This window comes from Micromys minutus (genome assembly GCF_963924665.1).
Source record: "Micromys minutus genome assembly, chromosome: 1".
Classification (NCBI taxonomy): Eukaryota; Metazoa; Chordata; class Mammalia; order Rodentia; family Muridae; genus Micromys; species Micromys minutus.
This window is the reverse complement of record NC_137969.1, coordinates 245,444,297-245,467,457: the sequence shown is the minus strand read 5'-3', so window position 1 is coordinate 245,467,457 and position 23,161 is coordinate 245,444,297. Positions and strand designations below refer to the sequence as shown.

General features: G+C 42.0%; 2 protein-coding genes across 2 annotated transcripts; one reads left to right on the top strand and one right to left on the bottom strand.

The window, feature by feature from the left end:
• Positions 1–525: 525 nt before the first annotated feature.
• On the bottom strand, positions 526–16,919 carry UBR7 (ubiquitin protein ligase E3 component n-recognin 7). Its single transcript, XM_080923020.1, has 11 exons — positions 16,740–16,919; positions 13,541–13,674; positions 13,070–13,130; positions 11,438–11,533; positions 9,119–9,172; positions 8,575–8,680; positions 6,829–7,034; positions 6,154–6,303; positions 5,314–5,476; positions 3,469–3,530; positions 526–2,449 (listed from the first exon to the last, which is right to left on the bottom strand). Exons 1-11 carry the CDS (start codon positions 16,887–16,889, stop codon positions 2,357–2,359), a joined length of 1,275 nt encoding a protein of 424 aa, XP_080779146.1. The 5' UTR covers positions 16,890–16,919; the 3' UTR covers positions 526–2,356.
• A 196-nt stretch (positions 16,920–17,115) lies between these two features.
• GON7 (GON7 subunit of KEOPS complex) lies at positions 17,116–22,488 on the top strand. Its single transcript, XM_080933211.1, has 2 exons — positions 17,116–17,350; positions 21,612–22,488. Exons 1-2 carry the CDS (start codon positions 17,146–17,148, stop codon positions 21,701–21,703), a joined length of 297 nt encoding a protein of 98 aa, XP_080789337.1. The 5' UTR covers positions 17,116–17,145; the 3' UTR covers positions 21,704–22,488.
• Positions 22,489–23,161: the final 673 nt, after the last annotated feature.

Below are 23,161 nucleotides of genomic sequence, written 5' to 3'. Positions count from 1 at the left end.
TCCTGGTTCCAAGAATGCCTTCATCAGGATTTTAACTACAGGAACAGCTCAAGGATGAGAAAGAACACTTCATTCACCTAATTGACTGTGGGCAGTATCATTCCCCCATCTCTCTGACAGCATCCATTACTGAACTTGGACCTAAGCTGGTACCCCTGCAACCCTCATGTCTATCAACAGTGACTGGGGCTACCAAAATACGAGTACAACCATACTCATTTTTAGGTATGAACTCAGGTTATGCTGCTTCTTTATAAAATGGGTTCTGGCTCTGGGGGAATGGCTCAGCGGGGTTAAGACATAAAGAAGTGGGCACAAAATGAACTGCCTCCCATTCTGAACCAGGAAAGCTTTGGGCAGACACCACCAGCAGACAGAGGCCTCGTAGATTTAGGTAGGAGGATCAGAATTTAGGCAGGAGTTAAACAGAAACAGGATCAAGAACAATCAGAAAAGTGGTTATTTTGAATTGGTTTAATTTGGATTTTACAGAAACCTGATTGAAGTATGTTGAGTAATAATTTCTACAAAAATGTACATACAATGCCAGAATTCCTTAAAAGCAACTAGTATCACATTTTTTTTTCTGCATAAAACATGCATTAATATCAACTGCCACATTTTGGCCCAAACCACCTCTATGAGAATTGTCAGTAAGAAAACTAGTTGTGAACAGGTACAAAAAGAGGTTTTTGGTTAAGTGGGGAACCTTTCTTAGGCAAGCCCTTCAACACTGGCGGTTTGTATTTTTGCTACTTACTGACACTGCTACTAAGCCTTGGTTCTGACCTATCAAGGGCAGACAGGAACTTTTTGGTAGTTAAATCTGACATCTGGGAAGAAACAAATTTTGAGGACATGCTGGTACATGGCAAGTGCAACTCTCAAATTCAAAACATCCACAGGCTTGGAAGTTCCCTGGGCTATCAGCACCCAAGGTTTTTAACTGAACCCTATCCAGAAGGCCAGCTCAGTGCACACAGGCTTTGCCTGCAGCCGGCGAACCTTCCAGCTCCACATAGCAGTCTTCACAGGATCTGTCACTAGAAGGTACAGGCTGTATACAGTACAGGAGCCATGCCATTTCCTGAGGCCTTATTTGTAGGCTACTTCATCTTGTCCAGGAACTGGAGAATATTTATGCACACAAATGCTGCTCACACACAAAAGTATCCCCACCAATATGTGGCCTAAAATGTCTTTAATGTACCTCACAGTGTGCTAGGGAAGACTCTTTGTGGATCAAAAGATGTTTCTACATAGATTGAGGGAGCTTTAAAAAGATTTCACACCATCTGAAAGACTTCCCTCAAAAACAGGATTTTATACAATTCATGAAGACCTTCAGGAGGGAGGGCTGTGCACACTGTTTACATACAAAGACTCAACATGTACATAGCTGAGGGCTCTGACTGGAATCCTCCATCTCTCTTCCAAGGCTGCCACTGCCCCACTTACTACCACTAAGTATCTTTGCCTTCAGCACAAATTCAAAGGGAAAAACAACTTACTGGGGTTCCAATAACATTTTCCTAACAGAACAGTAGCAAAATAGGTCCATTTTTAATATATGCTTATGCATATCCCTGATAGTGTAAGAAAGCAGAAGACTGTAAAGCACCCACATGTCAGGGGTAGGATCTAGTCATGTTTAGGCAGCAACAAAGGGACTCACATGAGTGGATTTCCCGGAAGCCCTGGGAGCATTACAGTACTGACGCTGAAGTTTAAGGGCCATTAGAATGGTAATTAAATTAATCAGTGAAATTCAGAACAAAGGCTTGCTTCCTCAATCCTGCCAAGAGTCAACTTCCAACAGACATCAACATCAGTCCTGGCTACTCTGAAGGCTGGTACAGAGAAAAGTTCCAATCACTTCAAGCTATGATCAAACCTCAGCACTGAGAGGACTGGCAGAGCAGGCTTGAGGAAGCTTTGACCCAAGGCACCGTGATCATGGGGGCAGAGAGGGGACTGTGCCACAGAGGTTCAGGCTGACAGGAAGAGAACCTGCAAACAGAGGACCCAGAAAGCAACAGCTCTATAGACACACATTTGGAAGTCATGGAACAAAGTGCAAAAAAAGAAGCTAATTTGCTTTCTCAAGATCAAATCAAACTTCTTAAAACATAAGCAAAAATCCTGGTATCCTGGACAGGAAAGCTGAGGTCTGTGGAATGAGCCGAGTCATAAAGGATGCTTGTTGAGAGACCAGTGTAAACACTGCAGCTACTGTTAGGAGAAGGGAGCCTGAGGCCACAGGAGGATGGAAAGGGAACCAAGTGTGACACAGGTCTCTTTTATTCCGGAACAGTGGCATATCCGTGAACCTGACTGAGGAAGCAGGCGCTCCACTCTAGCTGCAGTAATACTGCAGACCATCCACTCGCCGCCTCTTTTTTGACTGAAACTCTTCAAAGAACTGCTGAATGTCTTCTCTCTTAACAACCTGTTGGTGAAAAGCCAAGATTTGAAAGGGAGCTACATTCTACAATAACAACAGCAGGCCAAGGTCACAAGCAAACAAAAGGACTCCACTGGTTAATTCCTGAGGTATGAGAGCTACCCTGGTGGCACAGTCTGTGATCCTAATGTACAAAGACAGCCACAAGTTCAAGGCCAGCCTGGGTTACCTAATGTGTCCCAGTTTCAAAAACCACAAGATAAACAAGAATTGCAGGCACCCTTCTACTCACCACAGGATTAAATGTGGATGAGTTCACTGCTGTTTGAGACTGTGGTGTACATACCAAAGTCACAGATTCACACCTCAGAGCAGTTTTTACTCGGTGGCAATGCTTTCCTTGCACAGCAGTAGGACAAAACCACATTTGATGAAGGTCTCTGTACTTTAGTGTATAGTTACCACCACCTGTTACAGAAATGCTCACCAAGGCCTACAGAGGCTAACCACTCAGTCACACAGCCAGGCAGCAGAGGGGGAATGGCTCAAACCTCAGTTTGTACCATCTACCTCAGCATGTGCCCAAGAGAATAAAAGCAGCACCTATCTAGCAAAGCCACTTGAAGATCAGGTGAGCTAGAGTCTATGGTGCACACTGTATGTTGTTGGTAAGAATCAGCTGGACCATCAGAGTCCTCACACAGTGACCTGAGAGACCTAAGGTCACATGCATGCTCAGCAGCACAGCTTTCCTTCTGGTCTGCACAGCACAACAGAACAAGGTATTCTGCTCTAAGTTTGTGCTTTCTTGTCTCACTATGTGGTCCTGGCTGGCCTGGAACACAAAGAGATGCACTGCCTCTGCCTCCCAAGTGCTGAGAATAAAGGTGTGCACTGCCACACTCAGCTTGGGTTTGTGCTCTCTTCTGCATCGATGAGGAAGAATAAAGTTCTTTCCTTAAAGAAAACAATTTTTTTAAAATGTACCTTGAGTCATTTTAAAGAAAATGAGCAATTCATTCAAGCCAAAAAGGCTATGAGTAAGATTCTTGAACTCAACATACCGTGCCTTCATCAGCAAATCTCTTCAGGTAATCCTTAAGTTCAGTCTTCAAGTCATTGTACTCTAAATCAAAAGCACAAAAATAACTCAAATTCACATAGGCCACAGACTTTAAAACCTTTGCCATTGCAAGGCAAGTGTTTTACCGTTTATACCAATGTTTTCTTTTTCTTTATCTGTTTATCATGATCCTTATTATTTTATACATTTAAAAATACAAGACGCTCTCTTTTTTCTCTTTTCCCCCTTAGTCTCTGTCGTCCCTTTTTGTCCCCTTCCCCCACAATAAACCTAAAAAAGGAAAAATACATAATAAATACAAGACAACCTAATAAAGCACTCTACTGTAAATCCAAGACTGCTGTTTCATCTTCAGTTCAAGTAACATTTCTCATTTACTGATTTTATGCTGGATGCTGTGCCAATGACAATACAGTGGTGATCAATCCTGCATTATCCCTGCATCAGGATACTCATGGTCCAGGGGAAACATGGTTAAAGTTTGAACACTATCTACATATTGATCTTGGTAATATGGCAGTGATGTGTCCAATAATAAAACATTACTCAGTGACTGTGTTAATATTTCAGACTGAATGGCATTATACTCTCTATTCAGACTAATTTTTTAAATCTTTTTTATTGGATATTTTATGTATTTACATTTCAAATGTTACCACCTTCCCCCACTCTCCCATTCCCCCTCCCCCACAGAACCTTGTTCCCCACTCCTCTCAAGTCTGGCTTCCCTCATTTTGCTATCTGGGTCTTAATATTTACAAGAAACAGACACCTCAGGCCCCTCAACTAACCTTAAACTCATCAGACAGCTTCTGTTGTTGCTGTTCTGTTTTTTAAGACAGGGTTTCTCTGTATAACCCTGGCTGGCCTGGAACTCACTCTATAGTGAGTAGTAACCAGGCTGGCTTCAAATTCAGAGACCAGCTTACCTCTCCCTCCCAGGAATGTGCCACCATCTCCACCAACCTCATTAAACAGCTTTAAGCTCATATGTTCACTCAAGTTTATGAATCTTTATGAATCACTACCACAGCTGATGAATCTCTTAGATACAGCCCCATCACTGAAAAAGTCATGTTCTTAGAGTCTGCAAGTGCACATAAATTCACCCAAAAAAGAATGATATCATAATAAAGTCTATTACTTTTACACCAACTAAAAAAAAACTTTTAAGTTGTTAATCTAATGAACAAAAAAAAAAAAAAACACAACTGGTTACAAGTAAGGGAAACGATCAGTGCTATAAAAGGGACACAAAAGTTGTGGAATCCAAGTGGAAAATCCAACTGAAACCCTGAATCACCAGAGCATGCTGGGGTTTCAGGATTTCCTACAAAGCATCAAGCACCCAAGGACTCTCAAAATTACCACTTCCCTAAGGGAGATATGATGTTCAGTGGACATTCTAAAAGGATGAAACACTCTATTATTATCTACCCTTAGTTAAAATAGTTCATGCTGTGGCTTCTTTCTTTTACTTCCTTCCTTCCTTACCTGCCTGCCTTTTTGACACAGTCTCTCTATGTTGTCCTGAAGCTCACTAGGTAAACCAGATTGGCCTCAAACTTAAAAAAGTTCTCTGCCTCCCAAGTGCAGGGATGAAAGGTGTGCAGCACTGCCACCTGGCAGAAACTGGTTTCTTAAACATTGTTCTAGCGTAAAATGCTAATGATCCATTGGTAATAGCAACTAAACTATTCAGCATTATTAAAAAATTAAACAGTAGCTAAGGTCTACTATAGAATTCTAATTTGGTTAGAATTAGAAACATAGATGATTATATACTGTCCTGCATAATGAAGAAAACCTTATGAACAGTACTTACCACAAATGAGCTCCACTTGCTGGACTCTATCCATGCTGCTAAGGGTGTCCATTAAAGGGTCCCTTCTATCAGTTGCCTGGTCACTCTTGCCTTTATTCTCATAAGCCAGAACTGTATCACATTCATCTGTCAGGAACAGGACGTCTAGTTCTCCGTACATTTTCTTCAAAATAGAAAAAAGTCCAGTTCCCTCATTTTCAGAAAGTCAAATTGAAGAGAATAAATAATGACCTTAAATTTTTAAAATTCACACCTAGAAAATTGTGAGCTTCAAAGTCGTCTATTAAAGTTATACTTTTGGCTCAGATTTTTTTTAGAAATCTTCCAACTTCCACAGGAAATCTGGTCTCTGTAGTCTGAAGTTAAAATCATTTACTAATTTCCAAGCTCTTAGCCTTCTAAGCAATTCTGATACAAAGAAAAGAACTGGTAGGTTTTTAAAATTATTTTATTTTTACATGCATGGGCATTTCCCTAGACATATGTCAGTGTGACTGTGTGAAGGTAGGCGCCCACAGAGCCAGAAGAAGCCATCAGAACCTCTGGGTCTGGAATACAGATACGGTGAGCCACCACGCGAGTGCTGGAACTGAACCGGATCCTCTTTGAGAGTAAGCACTCTTATGAGTTGAGCCCTCTCTCCAGCCCCAGAACTGTTTTCTATTAAAACTTAATATAAGTATCACATAATGCCTACTTTCCCCTACAAGAACTCAGTCTATAAGTATGACTTTATAAATTTGACCCACAGGAAATCAGTGTCCCCTGAACTTTGTACTGATACATGAATAAGTCTTGCATCGTCTAATCTGTGAACATCAAGTGGAACCAGACACTCACCATGCAATCTTGGCAGGTGCACAGTCGGCTGCGCCAGTTCAAGGGCCAATAGGTGGCAGCATCTTTCTTTACAAACTGCTTGGCTTGGAGTTCCTGAAGTCTGCAGCCAGACTGAGGCTCGGTTTTGATATCTTCATTCTTAAACACTGTCTGAAATAAAATTAAGTTTTGAAGTGAGTTTTTGTATTTTTAAGTTTAAAGAAATAATTTTATTATGTGTGAGGGTGCGTTGCCTGCATTTCTCCACTTTATCTTTTGAAATATGGTCTCACTGAACCTCACTGATTGGCTAGCATGTCTGTCAGCAAACTCCAGGAATCCTCGTCTCCAACACCCCAGCACTGGGATTCAGATGCACACTGCACAAGGCTTTGTTGTGGTTTCAGACTGGGTATCACTATGCGGCTCAGGTTAAACTGGAACTTGCTATGTTGACTAGGCCAGCTTCAAACTCAGAGACCTGCCTACCTGTCTCTAAGTACTAGGATCAAAGTGCCACCATGCCCAACCTGGCCATTTTGTTCTCTTCACATGGGTACAAGAGACTAGAGCCCTCACACTTGTATGTCAGGCACTTTGCCAACACAGACGCCTCCCCAGCCCAGGCCCAAGCCCTCAGCTGGTCATGCCATCATCTAGCCCTGTTCCACTCCAGACATGAATTCCACACACTACCTGGAGGTTAGACTCAGAACTAGAGCTGGCACAGGGCTCGCTCTTCTGCTCAGCTTTCACCTTGTTAGCACCCCTTCCATGTTCTGGAGCATCCTCTTTCAGAGTGTTATCTTGGTGAGCTCCATTTTCAGGCTTGACAGCATCTTGATCTCCCATCCCTGCAACACTCAGCATCGGCCCTTCATCTTCAGCAGATGTCCTGGTGACTGTGGGTTCAATGAGACACACACAACAAAGCTGTCCATAGAACTCTCGGTCCAAGAAATCACACTGTTCAGATATCTCAGACTAGGTACAAGGCAACCAGAATCTCTGTAACAACAAGAAGTGAATTAGCATTCTTACCGGTATGCCTGCCTAGCTAAATAAATGGTTCACTAAAATATGCTTCCCTACCTAAGAACCATGTGCATAAAGAATATACCACAGCTGTTAAAAGAAAGGTTAACGAAAGAAACAAGGCAGTGGGAAGGGATTTAACTAAAAACAGGAAAAAGACAATTCGGGAAAACCTAAGTTTTTAGTTGAAAAGAGGGAGTCAGAAAGGATAGCCTTGAGACAAATGGCAAAGGATCTAATGGTGGGTAATGGTGCTGCAATCTAGCACAAAGCACCTGACAGGAAGAGAAAGACAAAGAAAACCCAGACTGAGGCATGAAGATCCAGGAGTTTGACACAGAGCCAGGCTCTATGACACAGAAACCCTACCTTGAAAAAACAGCCAAACAGTGCTGGAGGAGGCTTAGTGGAAAGCTCCTGCCTAGCACATGTGAGAATCTGGGTTTGATCCTTAGGACTAAAGATACAACAGAACAACCAACCAGCAAAAGCAAAAAGGAAAACCCTGTGGGAAATACATATAGCTCAAGTGTCTGCAAATGGAGTGGTACCTGGGAGGAGAATGAAGAGAAGGGGCTGTGACCACAGCAAGTCTGAGGTTGCTGGTGGAGGAGAAGATCTTAGGCACAGCTATACTGCTTGTAGCTTGTATGGTCAAAGTCAGAAAATCAAGATGGCACAGCAGAAAATATGCCCCGTGTAAGTGGAACCAGCAATCAGAGTTACCCACCCCAACAGCTTGTGTTTTTACTGTTTCCTGGTGTGTTACCTCATAACATGCTGTTTCCCCATCTGCTATGGGTGGGATGCATACACATCACAAAATCCGTATGTTAAAAGTCAACTTCCGGCACAGAGTATTAAAAGCTATGGCTTTTAGAAGGTGATTAGGTCACATACTGCAATTAACATTCCTAGAGGAGAATGTATGTTCTCTCCATGGCTTAAGGACACACAGAAAGTCCCGTGTATAAAGAATGGCCTTCACATCAGTCACCTTGACCTTTATTGTCAGCTTTAAGAACTGTGAGCACTATTTATCCATTATTGATAAGTCTAAGGCATTGTGTCATAACCCTCAGAATTATGATGCTAATCCCTTTAAAACATGTCATATATTTAACTACATACTTTAGTTCTATTTGTCCTTCAAAATCCCATCCAAATCCAACCTCCTGCACGTTCTTTAACTCTGTCACATCAATACTCTGCATCACGCTATTCAAGTTCACATTTCTTCCTGGCGGGCTCCCAACCAGTCTAAAAGCACTGGATAGAAGATGGACATCGCTGGCTGTTTCTAGATCTCTCTAAAATCCAGTTTAATAGCTACTAAAATTTTTCAATTGAACACACACATTTCACAAGCACAAAACTGTGTCACATCAACCTCACAGAAACACTTACCTGCCAACTGGGCAGCATAAGCCCACAAGAAAGAACAGCGCCTCATACAAGCCTGGCATACCATCTCCTGGAAATCACCACTCTCAGGGGGAATGGCACCAAGATGCTGTGGATATAGAAACCCAGATGCTTCCTGTGATCGCCAAGTCCTCTAGCATGTGTTGTTTTACAAACAGTAGTGCAAAAATACACTGATCACATCCTCAGCAAAAGGAATGTAAAATAAAACAGAAATATTGTTTTGAGACAGGGTTTTACTATGTAGGCACTGGCAGACTTGGAAACTGCTATGTAAACCAGACTGGCCTTGAACTTACAGCTGTCAGCCAGTCTCTGCCTCCCAAGTACTAGGACTAAAGGTGTGCTCTTTGACCCAGTGAGCAATTTCCCAGCCCCATTTATTAAACACAGGATCTCGAGTAGCTGAGAGTGGCCTTGACCTTCTGATCTTTCTCCCTCACCCCCTAAGTGCTAGAATGACAGGCATGCACCATTATGCTCGGGGCGGGGGAGACAAATCTTAAAGGGTCAAAGTCTTGCTTACCCTGCCATGGAACCAGTCTTCACAGACCACACACTGTATCATCTCGTCTGGAACCTGACAAAAAAACATTTGTTAATGACTGTTTTGAATTCTAGGGTATGAAAGTAAATCTGGCCCACAGTAGAATTAAAAATTAGGTAATTGTCTAGCAGCTCTCTGAGAAGCCTATCCATGTAAGAACGGTCAAGAGGACAAGCCCATTCTACGTGAAGTAGTTTACAAGTGATTATCAAAGCTCTTTAATAGCCAACACTAGGAAAATTACTCACCAAAAGTAGAGTATGGGGGGATGGTTTTCTATTTATCTTAGGTTTTCATACCAACTAGTTAACATTGTATTGTTTCCCTGACCCTTTACTGCGGTGTTTTCTTAACAGACAGACAGATGGACAGATAATACAAGCTTTGTTTTGTTTTCTGTCTCTTAATTTATTACACACTGGGGGGCGGGGAGGGAGTCTTCTGTTTCAAAAGTACTTTAAAAAATATTTTACCCCATTCTTAAAAATATCCAGTTCTAAGAGATATTTGTTAAAGACATTTCAAATTTCCCTTTATATACAATCTGTTTCAATAATTATGGTCCCAGACGATTAAAAAGCCAGAAAGGTGGGAGTTAACTCTTCTATATGCACAAAGTACTCTTTCAGATCAGTAAATATACAAACAAGACATTTGCTTAGGATATGGAAAGCTAGTGCAGATATTATAGTTATCCCCAAAACTCAGAAAACTGTGTAATCTCATTCACAACTAGGGAGATGACTCAGTGGTTAAGAACACTTGCTACTCTTGCAGAGAACCTGGACTAGTTAACAGCACCCAAAGAGCGGCTGACACTCTAGTTCCAGGGTATCCAAAGCTCTGATGACCTCCATGTGCACCAGATATCCACTTGGTACACCTACATACACATGAATAAGACACTCACATACATAAAAATAAAACAATTCTAAAGGAACTAATAGTACACATCCTATGTGGTTTATTTTAAAGGACTGGTAATACATGGAGTTAAGAGTGTTAACAAAAATTGCCAAAGGAGCCCTGCACTTGAAGATGAGTTTAAGACAAGTCAGGGCAACACACTAAGACGGTCTCACTTTTTTTGCCAAGATGGCACTGAAATCAAAGAAGTGCCTGCCCCCACCCCCAAAGCCAAAGTCAAAGCCAAAGTGAAGGCCTTGAATGCCAAGATGGCTGTGTCAAAAAGTGTCCACAACTACAAAAAGAAGACCTACATTTGACCCACTTTCCTGCAGCCCAAGATACAAATACTATCAAAAGACGAGAGAAACAACTTGACCACTATGCCATCATCGAATTCCCTCTGACCACTGAGTCAGCTACAAGAAGATGAAAGACAACATACTTGCGTTCACTGTGGATGTCAAGGCCAACAAGCACCAGATCAAATAGCTATGACACTGATGTGGCTGGCCACAGTCAATGTCCTGATAAGGCCTGATGGGGAGAAGGTAGGAAGAGGGCTATGTTCGGTTGACTCTTGATTATAATGCTTTGGATGCTGCCAACAAAGTTGGCAACTGATTGGCAATCCAAACCAATACAGCTGGCTAATTCTAAATATATACATTTTTTTCACCATTAAAAGAAAAAAGAAAGAATACTATCAAAATAACTACTGCTGAACTCTTTTGGGAGTCACAATTACAATGTTAAATACAAATAGAATACTCTTAGACCCACCAACAGCTGTGCTTTTACATAACACCGGGAGTGCTCTAGAGTTAGATGCCTGAGGATGTGCATGTAGCCTGAAGATGACCATCTAGACATGCCACTCTGCTAGAGCAGTTAACTGACTTACAGAAGCTACAAAGCAGACTTGGCATCTGTTTTCTCCTCTTACCTTTTAGAGACAGGATCTCACTATATAGCCCAGACTGGCTTGGAACTCATTATGTGGATCAGGCTGATCCTGAACTTGTGACTGAATACCAGCCTCCATTTCCTGAGTGCTAAGACTAAAGGCATGACCACCACATCCAGATGGGCTGTAGACTGTTCGCTGCAGAAGCTGATCTAAAGGGCTAGTTGCAGAAGTGAATGCACAGAATAACTAATGACTCTGGGATTTTGCCTACACTGGTTACTGAAATTTTAAAAGATGCCTGTTTCTATATTTATTTTCTTTCAGAGGAAAGAAGCTGTGATTTCTTAGAAAATATCTGAGGGTGGGAAAATAAAGTCCTCTCCAATATTTTATTTCTATGATACACAAAAATAACAAACATAAACTAAAACAAACAGCAACAGCAAAACCCCAGTTCGAGTTCAAACTTCTGATTCTCTTACCTCATCTTCAGGATCAGGATAAGGTCTCTTACAAATGCAGTATAATCCAAAAAAGTTGTCATTGTACTTATTGCAAGAATTTACTTTGGATTTGTCCTGAAAGAGAATAAATTTCAGTATATATACTGGTCTACTATTAGGTTATGCACCATAAAATTTATACATTTAAGAAATCTCTATGGGCTGGAGAGATGGCTCAGTGGTTAAGAGCACCGACTGCTCTTCCAGAGGTCCAGAGTTCAATTCCCAGCAACCACATGGTGGCTCACAACCAATGTAACAGGATCCAGTGCCCTTTTCTGGTGTGTCTGAAGACAGCTACAGTGTACTTAGATATAATAAACAAATAAATCAAAAAAAAAAAAAAATCTCTGCATTAAGTATCTTCCTACAAACTAGTCATTAACTTTCAAGTAACAACAACAACAAAAAGGTCACTATTAAACAAGTAATTTTTTTAAGCTACAGAGATAAAACAAACAAACAAAAAAAACCCTTATTTTCTCTATCTTCTTTGCAGCAACTGGGAGAAATTTATTTAATATACTCATATAATAAAAAACAATATCTATGTATGTGTATGTGTGTGTGTGTATGTGTGTGTATGCAGTTTATGTAAAATGTCACTGGCCTGGGATTTCAAGAAACTTTTTAAAATTGTTTTTCGAGACAGGGACTCTCAGTACAGCCCTAGCTGACCTAGAACTCACTGTGTAACCCAGGATGGCCTTGAACTCAGAGATCCACCTGTCTCTGACTCCCCAATTGTGAGAATACAGGTGAACATGCCCCACCACACTTCACTTCTTTTTAGTTTGAGCCCTTAAGTACAAGTACCTGTAGAGGCTAAAGGAGTCAAAATCCCCTGGAGCTGGAGTTACAGGCAGTTGTACACTGGGAATTGAACCCAGGTCCTCCTGAAGCACACAGTACATGCCCTCAACTGCTAAGTCCTCTCTCTAGCCCTCAGACATTTCCTAAAATGGAGTAGTGACTACCAAGACTTTCAGGACTAGGGAGCAAAAGGAGGAAAATATCAAAAATTAGTCATAAACTTAAAGGAGGAAACATGGACATTTCAGCAATGATAAACTAATAATGTGGCATTCTCCATCCTTTCTCCTTCATGAGCAGTTTTCCTACAGCTTCTTTGAAAGCATTGTTTGATTCTGTTTTGTAGACAGGTTCTTAGCATAGCTCTTCATCCAGTCACATGCTTTGCTCTAGAAACCTCAGCATGCACCGATGACCAACCCAAGTAAAAATCAGCCCAAAGAACATCTCCTCCCAGACCTGTACTATTAACTGCAATGTATATGGTAGACTCTCAACACATTATGCAGTTTTCCCAACCAAATAAGAGTAAAAATCCTCACAAGTAAGTGGAAAATATTTTAGTTTTTTTACACTTTGGTAAATACCAACCTCCACTCATTAAGTTCATTTTTTAAAAAAGATCTACTTTTATTTATATAGAGAGGGAGGAGGATCCCCTGGAGCTGAACTTACAGGTAGCTATGGATGCTGGAACTGAACTGGATCATAGGAAGAGCAGTAAGTGCTCGTAGCCACTGAGACACCTCTCCATCCCCACTCCCACCAAGTACATTTGTAATCACAGTGCTTACTTACAGGAAATAATTTGCATTCCAAATTTTTAAACTTGCTGTTTCCACAGTCACAACGAAAATTTCTATTAAAACAAAAAGAATATATATTTACATTTTCTTTCTAAATGAATCACTCTTTGAGTACTAACCATAGCTCCCTTTCTGACTAACTTCTAGAATCCAAATGATGACTTTTTGATGCTCATGTGTCTTGTTCAAGTTTTCCAACAAGAGATAGTTACAAATTATAATTCTAGACATCACTATACATAAAAAACAAATATCTGTATCACTCTCAAACAAATGAAGTCATAAAAGGAAAAGATGAGAAGTTTGAGGTAGTCTCCATAATTAAAAATTTAAAAGAAAAAAAATACCCTCCCATATTAAATTTTACCAACACACAATTACTCTGAATAAAAAGCAAGATTAAGCAGCCACTGCGGCTGCAGAATAATTTAAACATTTAGAAGACACTCAGAAAAAGCATTACCTTTTTGTGTACAGTTCAAATAGTTTATGACTTCCATGACATTCGTAACTGCATGCCAGACAAATCCCGGCTGGCTCTTCTCCCTCTGGGGTACAGGTGCTACAAGCATACAGTGCTTGTCTCTTCACTGAGCCCTGAAAGGCCAGCCCCGCCCCCAAAAAAAGAAGAAAATAGTTAACTAACACAGGATCAAAAACACAATTCCAAACCCCAGGTCTATACTGATACTTGTTTTTGATGTCATTTTTCTTATAGCAATAAGAAGTTTAAATCTGTGAATAAGTGAGTTTACATAGGTTTAAGAGAGTGATACACCTTTTGGGGGGGGGGTTTCTAGACAGGGGTTTTTCTGTGTAGCCCTGGCTGTCCTGGAACTCACTCTGTAGAATATGCTGGTCTTGAACTAAGAGATCCTCCTGCCTCTGCCTCTTGAGTGCTGGGTAATTCAGGTAGCACCACCACTTGGCACACTTTTTTTATTTTAGAAAATGCTTATAATTCAACCATTGAGAAAAATTAATCATTTTAACTTGGGGAGAGATATATGGGAGACATCTGGAAGTGTAGTGATGCCAACTACTTACTGTCAAGTAATGAAGTACAAAGAAGGGATAGTACATTCAACAGAGGCAAGTGTTTAAAAGCAGTAATTCACAAGGTATACACATATCCAAACTATTCTTTCAAGTTATCTGTAGGTTTAAAATACTTAAAGATTAAAAGTTGAAGGAAAAAAACAGCTAAACTTAGAAATGCTGGTCAGGAGCACATACCACTCCAGAAGGGGGATTACCAGCACACAAAGCGCCAGGTTTTTATGGGGACAGAGCACAGGCCCTCCTGCTTGTGCAGCAAGTACCTTACCGAGCTCTCTTGCCAGTCCAACTACACAAATGTCTATTTTACTTTAATGTGCTCCTGTTTTACTAAGGAATTTGCCGGGGCAGTGAGGTAGCTCTGTGGCTGTGTAACCCTGGAAACATGTGTTCCATCTCCAGAACCCATAGAAAGGTGGAGAAAACAACGGATTCCACAGTTGTTCTTTGATGTCTGTCTGCACATGTTCAGTGGTACACATGCCCACACAAAGCAGTAAATAAGCTTTTTTAATTGGCTTGAAGTTAGAGATGGCCCAGAGGTTAAAAGCACATTCTGCTCTCTGAGAACCAGCACTAACTTCCCAGTACATACACTGGCAGCTCCGCCCCCTTAACTCCAGCTCCCGGGGGTTCCATTCCTCTGCTCTCAGGGGCACCTGCACCCACATGCACATATCCACACAAATACTTTTAAAAAGTACTGTCAGGTGGTGGTGGCAGCGGTGCACAATTTTAATCCCAGCATTCAAGAGGCAGTGGCAGGCCAGCCTAGGCTACAGAATGTGTTCCAGGACAGCCAGTGCTATACAGAGAATCCCTGTCTCAAAAAAGCTAAAATAATAATTATTATGGTTATTAATATCTATACTTAATAGAGATATGAGATATTTAAAACACAAAAACTTAAGACCAGGCCTTTAATCCTAACACTTGGCAGGGAGGTGGATCTTTGTGAGTTCAAGGCCAGCCTAGCCTACAGTGAGTTTCAGACCAGTTAGAACCATACAATATGTCTCTGTCTCAAAAAAATGAAAGCAAAATTTAAAACAAACAAAAATACAAAACAAAACAAGACTTTAAGCTAAACATAGTGGTGCACACTTGTAATACCTTGGGAGGTGAAGGCAGAGAATCAGGAATTCAAGGCAGATTGATCCTATCTACATAAGATCCTATCTCCAACAACAATTTTAGTTAATATTTTATAAAGCTAAGTGTATTAATAAACAGCTTACATAAAGACTTAGGACCTTTCTTTCCTTCTTCCAAGGAAGGGGTGGTGTGTGTGATTTGGTGATCACTAAATGAAAAAAGAAGTAAAAAGGAAAGGACATGCCTGTCCTTGGTGTGATGGAAGAGAAAGTTATGAAAGGAAAAACATAGAGGCAGGGACACCTGGGAGAGTCCAGAGTCTCAACGACCCTGAGCTGGGCCCTGTGAGAAGAGAGAGGAAGGGCAAGAAGGGATGTGAAGCCAGGTGCCACAGCCTGGAGACCCAGGAGAGCTGGCTCAACAAAACGGTCGGATTACTTAGGAAAGGGAAGCGGAGGGAGCTGGAAAAGCCTGGGGTAGGGGACTGGGTATGCCAGCCAGGAGGGCTCGGCAAGGGACTGAAGGGCAGGGAGAACCTGGAGGCCACCATGCACTTTAATACGTTATATACACAGCCCCTTTGTCCAGGTGAAACCCAACAGTGATCCTTCATGATTTAAAAGCCAAGCAACCATTCAATGACTTTTTCTGCGATACAAGATTTATTCGACAATCCAACAGTTTTGCAATGCAAACCAACTTGGTCAACGAAAACCAATAGTATTATGACTTCAGTGTACACTACACAATAACTCCAAGTCCCTTCACTCCTTCCTCAATCTTCCTCTCCACCCATGGGCATAGCGAGCCTGTTTCCTTCCACCAATTCTCATCCTTGTTACGTTTCCTTCCTACCCACTCTTTTCCACTTTAGTACTTAAATGTACAGTATGCGTCAGTCAACACTACATCTCGACCCCTCAAACTCTTGTTCACAACGTCGCACAAACGCCAAAAAAGATCCTTTTCTCCTTCTTTGGTTTTCCAGAGCCACCTGATGTTCTGGCTTTAATCTACTCCAGAGGGAGAGGGGGTGTCACACAGCACATACACATGGAACTTCATTTAACCGGAAGGGGGGTCACCAGCTAGCTGTTAACTAGCAGTTAAACTAGACTGCAGGAGTGTCCAGAAACCCACCCTCACCGGAAGTTTTCAAGTCCGGCTCACTTTCCCTTTACTTTTTCCCATCTAGTCCCTAATTAACATTCTTTAGGTGTAGGAGAAATGGGGCGAAGAATATCTGGGTTTGAGAGGTCACGAGAATATAATCTCGTAGAAAGCAGGCCACCAAGAGACGACAACTGGAGGACAGAGCTGATGCTCCAGGACCGGAGCCTGCAGTGTACTGCCAGCAGGACAGAGGGACAGAACTGATGGCGACAAGCTGAGGATCAAAGGGCAGCCGGGGCTATGGAAGCACAGAGTAAAAGGGGCGCCCCGGAGCCAGCCCGGCCGCAGCCAGAGGGAAACAGGCAGGGCGGCGGGAAGAGCCGGGCCGCGCGCACCTGCGAGTAGGAGCACTTCTCCGAGTCGCTGCCGCCCAGGACGGCGCACGCCTCATTCTCCAGCTCCTCGTCTTCCTCGAGCACGTCCACCAGCGACACCACGGGCTCCAGCTCCGCCTGGCACCCAGCGGGGCTCTCGGCTCCGGCCATCCTCAACCGTCACCGGGCTCCGCTGCGTGGCCCAAGTGGAGGCGGGAAAAGTGACCGCCAGGGGCGTCCTGAGAAGGAGGGGCCGGAGCACCAGACAGCCAATCCCAAGGAAGGAGATGAAAGAAAATAGGCGGAGCAATTCAGGGAAAGCGGAAGTCATCCCTTCTACTGGCCTCTCCCGCCCGCCCCGGCGGCGGGCTGGCTTCCGCTTCCGGGTGGCGATTCTCTGGCGCGCTGTTGAAGCTGAGCGGTCGCCATGGAGCTTTCTGGCGAGTACGTCGGTTGTGACGGAGAGCCGCAGCGGCTACAAGTGTCCTGTGAGGCGTCGGGCGACGCGGACCCTCTCCAGAGCCTGTCGGCGGGCGTGGTCCGGATGAAGGAGTTGGTAGCGGAGTTCTTCGGGACCCTAGTGGAGCAGGACGCACAGGGCGTGGCGGAAGATCCGGACAACGCTTTGGATGGTGAGCGCGGGGGCGGGGCGACTGGGGACTCTGGCGGGGGCGGGCAGTGTGAAGGGCAGCCTAGAGAAGGCGAACCTGGGGGAGGAGTCGCTTCTAAAAATCGTTATTCCTCTCTATCCTCTTTGTCTGATCTCCCACTGCCCCTGTTTTCGCGACTTTTCATTTATACCACCAAAACGTGGTGAGCGTTGGACTAGGGACTGGACAACGTTCGAAGTCAGCTCGACTCCATTGGGGAAAAAAAAACAAAAACCGCAAAGGATTGAGATAGGCAGACCTGCTCGAGAAAACGTGGCAGGTCTGTACCATTGCTAGCTGACAGGAAGACCGAAAGGGCGGGACTTTGGAGCTGGTTGTTGAAAGAGGAAAAGAAGTGAAATTAGAAAAACATTTGACAGAATGAGAAGAACTTCAGATGATCTAGACCCACTTTTCCTCTCAGTTTTGTAGGTATTGTTTTGAAAGTAAAGGGGATTTTTAGTTTTGCTTTTTGGTATTTTTTAGTTAATTGATAGTTTCATTCGTGTATGTGATACATTCTGGTTATTTTCTCTTTCTATCCCCCGCTGAACCTCTTCCCAATAGGGCTCCTATTCTTTCCGGCCTTTTGTCACTGAGTTTATTAAGGATATTTGTATGAGCATGGGTGGGTTATTTACAGGAACTAGGGGAAATCAGCAGTGACTAAACCACTGAAAAACAATGACTCTCCCCACTCCCACCCCCCATTAACTGCCAAACGCTCCCCTGGGATGGGTGGCACGTCATAGGCCCCTCTCCCTTCCATGATCGAATGTTTAGGTTGCCATCCTGTGCTGGTAAACATGGCTGCTGCCAGAGTGTAAAGACTGCATCATGTCCAAAAGCATCACAGCCTTTCCCTTCCTCTTGCTCTTACTTTCTTTCACCCCCTCTACTGTTGTAGAAATTAACTGTTAGGTTTTTGGGGGTTGGAGTTTGTCTTTAAAGATGGATGTTTACCTTGCATGCATGTCTGTACACCACTTATTGCAGTGTCTTCAGAGGCCAGAAGAGGGCATCAAATCCCCTAGAACCAGAGTTGAGAGCACCTTGTGCATGCAAGGAAAAAGCTGGCAGTGCTCTTAACCATGAGCCTTCGCTCCAGCCCCAGCTCTGTTAATAGGAATAAAACTATTTTGTAGACATTGTCAACCATATAACTGTTAAGCCAGCCTAGCTTTGAATTTGCAAAGACTTCCCTGACTCTGCCTCAGTGGTGCCAGGAATAAAGAAGTGTGCCACCACACTCGACCTTTGTTAAATTTACTTTTAATCTTGAAATGAACACCAAGATATCTCATTGTCCTGAGCTAAGGAGTCAGTTCTTCTGCAGAGGAGATTGCAGGTTAACTGTACTTCTTTTTTCTTTATAATATAGGTATTGGCTGTCATTAAAAGGAACAATAAAAAGGATTAGCTAGATGTATTAGGGTTCCTCAAAGGAGCAAAACAGATAGAACAAGTGTATAGAGTGGCTTATGGCCTATGGTCCAAAAAGTTCTGACAGAAAATCTGGGAGTTGTTTGGTCCAGGAGACTGGATGTCTCAACAGTCCCAATCAGGTACTAGAGTCCCTGAAATGTCTTAAGAGGGCTGCAAGTTTTCAGTCCATGTTGGAACCCTAAAGAAGTGGGCACCAACAAACAAGCATCTTGGGCATCTCGGTAACAGAATAGATGAACTTCTATTCTGTTCAGTCAACTAGTTCTATTCTGCTGGTCAGAGTGAGGGCAAGCAGACAGAAAGCAAATGCTTCCTTCCATATCTTTTCACATGGACCAGGCAAATTGACAACCAAGATTAGCCGTCATACTAAGGTATGATAGGCCATTGTTGGTGTAAGTGCAAAATGGCTTGTCCACTTTAGAATTCCTAAAAACTTAACCATACCACCCCATAATTAAACCACTAGTTCTCCAGGTTATCTGGAAATATGTTTATACCGAAACTCAATACATTGATTGTAGCAGCACTGTTCACTGGTAGCTATAAAATGGAAATAATACAAATGCCCATTAAGCATAAGTATTCTTTTAATTGATAAATAATAGTCGAAGTGTAAAATGAAGTATTGGGCTATGGAGATTGTTAGGTAATCTTCAACAATTAAAGTAAAGCTACCTGCACAGACTTGAAGGCTTGACTTTGACTCCCCAGAGCCATATAACACCATGTGCTTGTGATCCAGTACCCTTGCAGTGAGTTTGAAAGGAAGAGCCAGGAAACTTCATGTATGTAAGAAAGACCCTTTCTTAAAGTGGATGGTAAAGACCTATACTGAAATGGTGACTTCTGTGTGTACTATGGCAGGTACATAAATATACATCATACACACACACACACACACACACACACAAAGGAATGAAATGTGGATTCACGCTACAACAGTAATGAATTCTAAGACAACAGTCAGGCACAAATGGCTATACACTCTGTTTTCATTTGTATGAGATATCCAAAATAGGCAAATCTATGGAGGTTAAAAGTAAACTAGTAGTTGTAAGACTGGAAGGAACAACGTGGTTGTTGTAAATATGGAACCTGTCTTAGTTAGGGTTTTACTGCTGTGAAAAGACACCATGACCAAGGCAACTCTTATAAAGGCAAACATTTAATTGAGGCTGACTTATCGTTTCAGAGGTTTAAATCCATTATCATGACAGGAAGCATGGCTAAGTACAATCAGACATGGTGCTGGAGTAGCTGAGAGTTCTGCATCTTAATCTGTGGACAACTATCCCACTGGCCATGGCTTAAACATATATATATATATATGACCTCAGAGCCTGCCTCTACATTGACACACCTCCTCCAACAAGGCCACACCTCCTAGTAGTGCCAATCCCTATGGGTCAAGCATTCAAATACTTGATACTATAGGTGTCATACCCATTCAAACTACCACACAGGCCTCTCTATGTAGCCCAGGAATAGAGAGTATCTTGTGTATTGTATGGATGCATCGATACACAATTGTATGGTCTATGGCTCAGGCTGGAAATAGAAGTGGGACATCCAAGAAGCAGAAAAGATTCTGGGATAGAGCAAGGTGCAGGGGAGAGATTCACCCAGGAAAATACAAGGAGAGGGACACTTGGTACCCAAACACAGGTAACCATACATGTGGCAGAATGTAGGTTAAAATAATAGGTTATCTTGGAAGAGCCTAGCTATGTGGCCAAAGTATTTGTACATATATTTTGAGTCTGTCTCATTTCTGGGATCATTAGTCTAGGAAGAAGAACTGGAATCAGGCTTCTACAAATTGGTACCCCATGTTAGGGGCCAATATGTTGTGATATATTAGAAATTTCTACTCCACCTTAGATCATTTAGTTCTCAGATTAAGATACAAACTTTTATAATATGCTTTTAATGCACTAGAGCTGGGCATTTATCTCCCTTCTAAGCTATTCTTATCCACTTCCCCAATAATAACCACGAGTTATAACTTGCTGTGTTCCATCTGGACAGCTCTTAACTCCAACTGTCTAGCCCTCATGGCCTGGCCATGTTTTCATGATTCACCTACCCCACAGTGTCTTCTATCTTTTTTCTCATGGTTCTCCTCAATCCATGAGAACCGAAACTATTTCTCCTCTGTCTAGCTATAGGCATCTTTATTTAACCAATAGTTTTAAAATAAGGAGCAGGGTCATATATCATTACTTGATGTATGTTAGGATTCTCTCATCCCTGAGGCAACCAGGCTTTGGGGGCCAGTATTACATTATAGACAGGCTGGCCTCAGATTTGCCTGCTGCTTCCTCCCAAGTGCTGTGATGTGTACGTTTACTTTGTGTTTGAGATGTGGCCTTACTGTGTGGCCCTGGCTCCCCTGGAATTTACTATGTAGATCAGGCTGGCTTGAACTTAGATCTGCATGTCTCTGCCACCCAAGCACTGAGATTAAAGGCTGTCACACTCAACAAATTCCTAAAGTTTTTAAAAATTCACTTTATGTGTATGTGAGTAGCATGTTGCATATGTAGAGTGGGCTCTCTCCTTTTTATTGGGTTAAAGGGATTGAACTCAGGTCACCATACTTGTACTGCGTTCTTTACCCACTGAGCAATCCTACTGGCTTCTAGCATTTATAAAATGTAAGGTATGTGTAGGTTTTTTTTCTTTTTTTTTTTTTTCCAGTCTCCAAAGGGAAATGGTCTTATCAGTCACTACCTTTTTGTATTTCTTTCATCCACTTAACATAATGTCATACAACAAACATTTATTTTAAAAGGTGATGATGAAGATGATGCAGAAGATGAAAATAACTCTGGTAGAACTAACTCAGATGGACCATCTGCAAAACGACTAAAACCAACACCTTAACAATAGTTTTAGGAAATTAAGACTGCTACTACATTGAGTGAGATGATGTGTACTCGTAATCTCAGTTAATGCAGAGGCTGAGGCAGCAGAATTGAAAGCTGGAGGTCAGCTTGTGTGCTGCATACATATCAAGACCTTGCCTTAAAAAAAAAAAAGAGCTGTTCCGTCACCCGCTGGGACTTGCAGAAGACCCGTGCTCTAGTTGAGGAACTCGTTTTCTTTCATTGGAACAAGTTCATCACAGAGCAGACTTCCTTGTTCCTAACAAAGAAAAGTACAACAAATGTTTGGGAATGAACTCTTGTCTTATCCTAAAATAAAATGGAACTGTTCATAGTGGATGAAATCTAAATTGGAAAATGAACTTTTGTTTTTCTCTTTTAAAGTGATCGTTGAATCAAATGGTGTGTGTCTCCATCTTTACAAAAGCTGCTTGTTATAGTTAGAGGCAATTAATATTTGAAGAATTGATAAGAGAAATGATTTGTGTGTATATATACATCTGTATGAGTATAGATGTGAGGCCTAAGACAATAAAATAGATTGTAACTTATATATTTCTTGTAGCCATTTTTTTTAATCTTACTCAAAGGAACTGTTGAATAGGTTAAAAATATAAATTTCTAAAATATATTGTATATGTTCCTTTTCTGCTGTTTATCAGTGAAACTAAATTTTTTTTGATTTACAGTATATCTTTCCTGATTTTGACACCTGAAATGCAAAATGTGCCTAGTGAAATTAGAATGATTGTTTTTATTAGTGTTTTGTGGGGGGCAGGTTCTTGCTATATGTGTGTGGCCTAGACTGGCCTGGAACTCATCGCATAGCCTACGTGGCTCTGAACTTTGAATGTCTTATCTGAGTATCATGGATCACAGGTGCTCACAACCATGCCTGGCTTTTGTTATTTTGAGACAAGGCTTTGCCGTGTGCTGAAGCTGATCTGGAACTCCCTAGGTGTAGCCCAGCTTGTCCTCAATCCTCTCATCTTTCTACTTGTCACCTTTTGGGTGCTGGGATTACAGATATATTCAGGGCCTCATAGACTCTTGGATGCAACAAACTATGATGACTTAGTTCAGAGAGCAATTACTCAATCTCAGAGTAGTAGCTGTTACTTGACTCAGGTTACAAAGCCAACCATTGGCCTAGTTTTTATTTTTTTATATAAATATATAAATTTATATTTTATAAATTTATAAGGAGAGAGATTTTGAGGCTGGGGATATATATATACCTCGGTGGCAGAATGCTTGTCTAATAGGCACAAGTCCCTGGGGTTGATCTGTATCTCAAAATGAAAATGAAAACACTCTTAGGAGTGGAAATGGGTTCTGTGGTAGATCATTTGCTCTGTGTTTTGGGTCTTGTTTTGTTTTTTTAATTGGGAGGGAGGGGTCTCTATATTCCTGGCTGTACTAGAACTCACTCTGTAGACCAGACTGGCCTCAAACT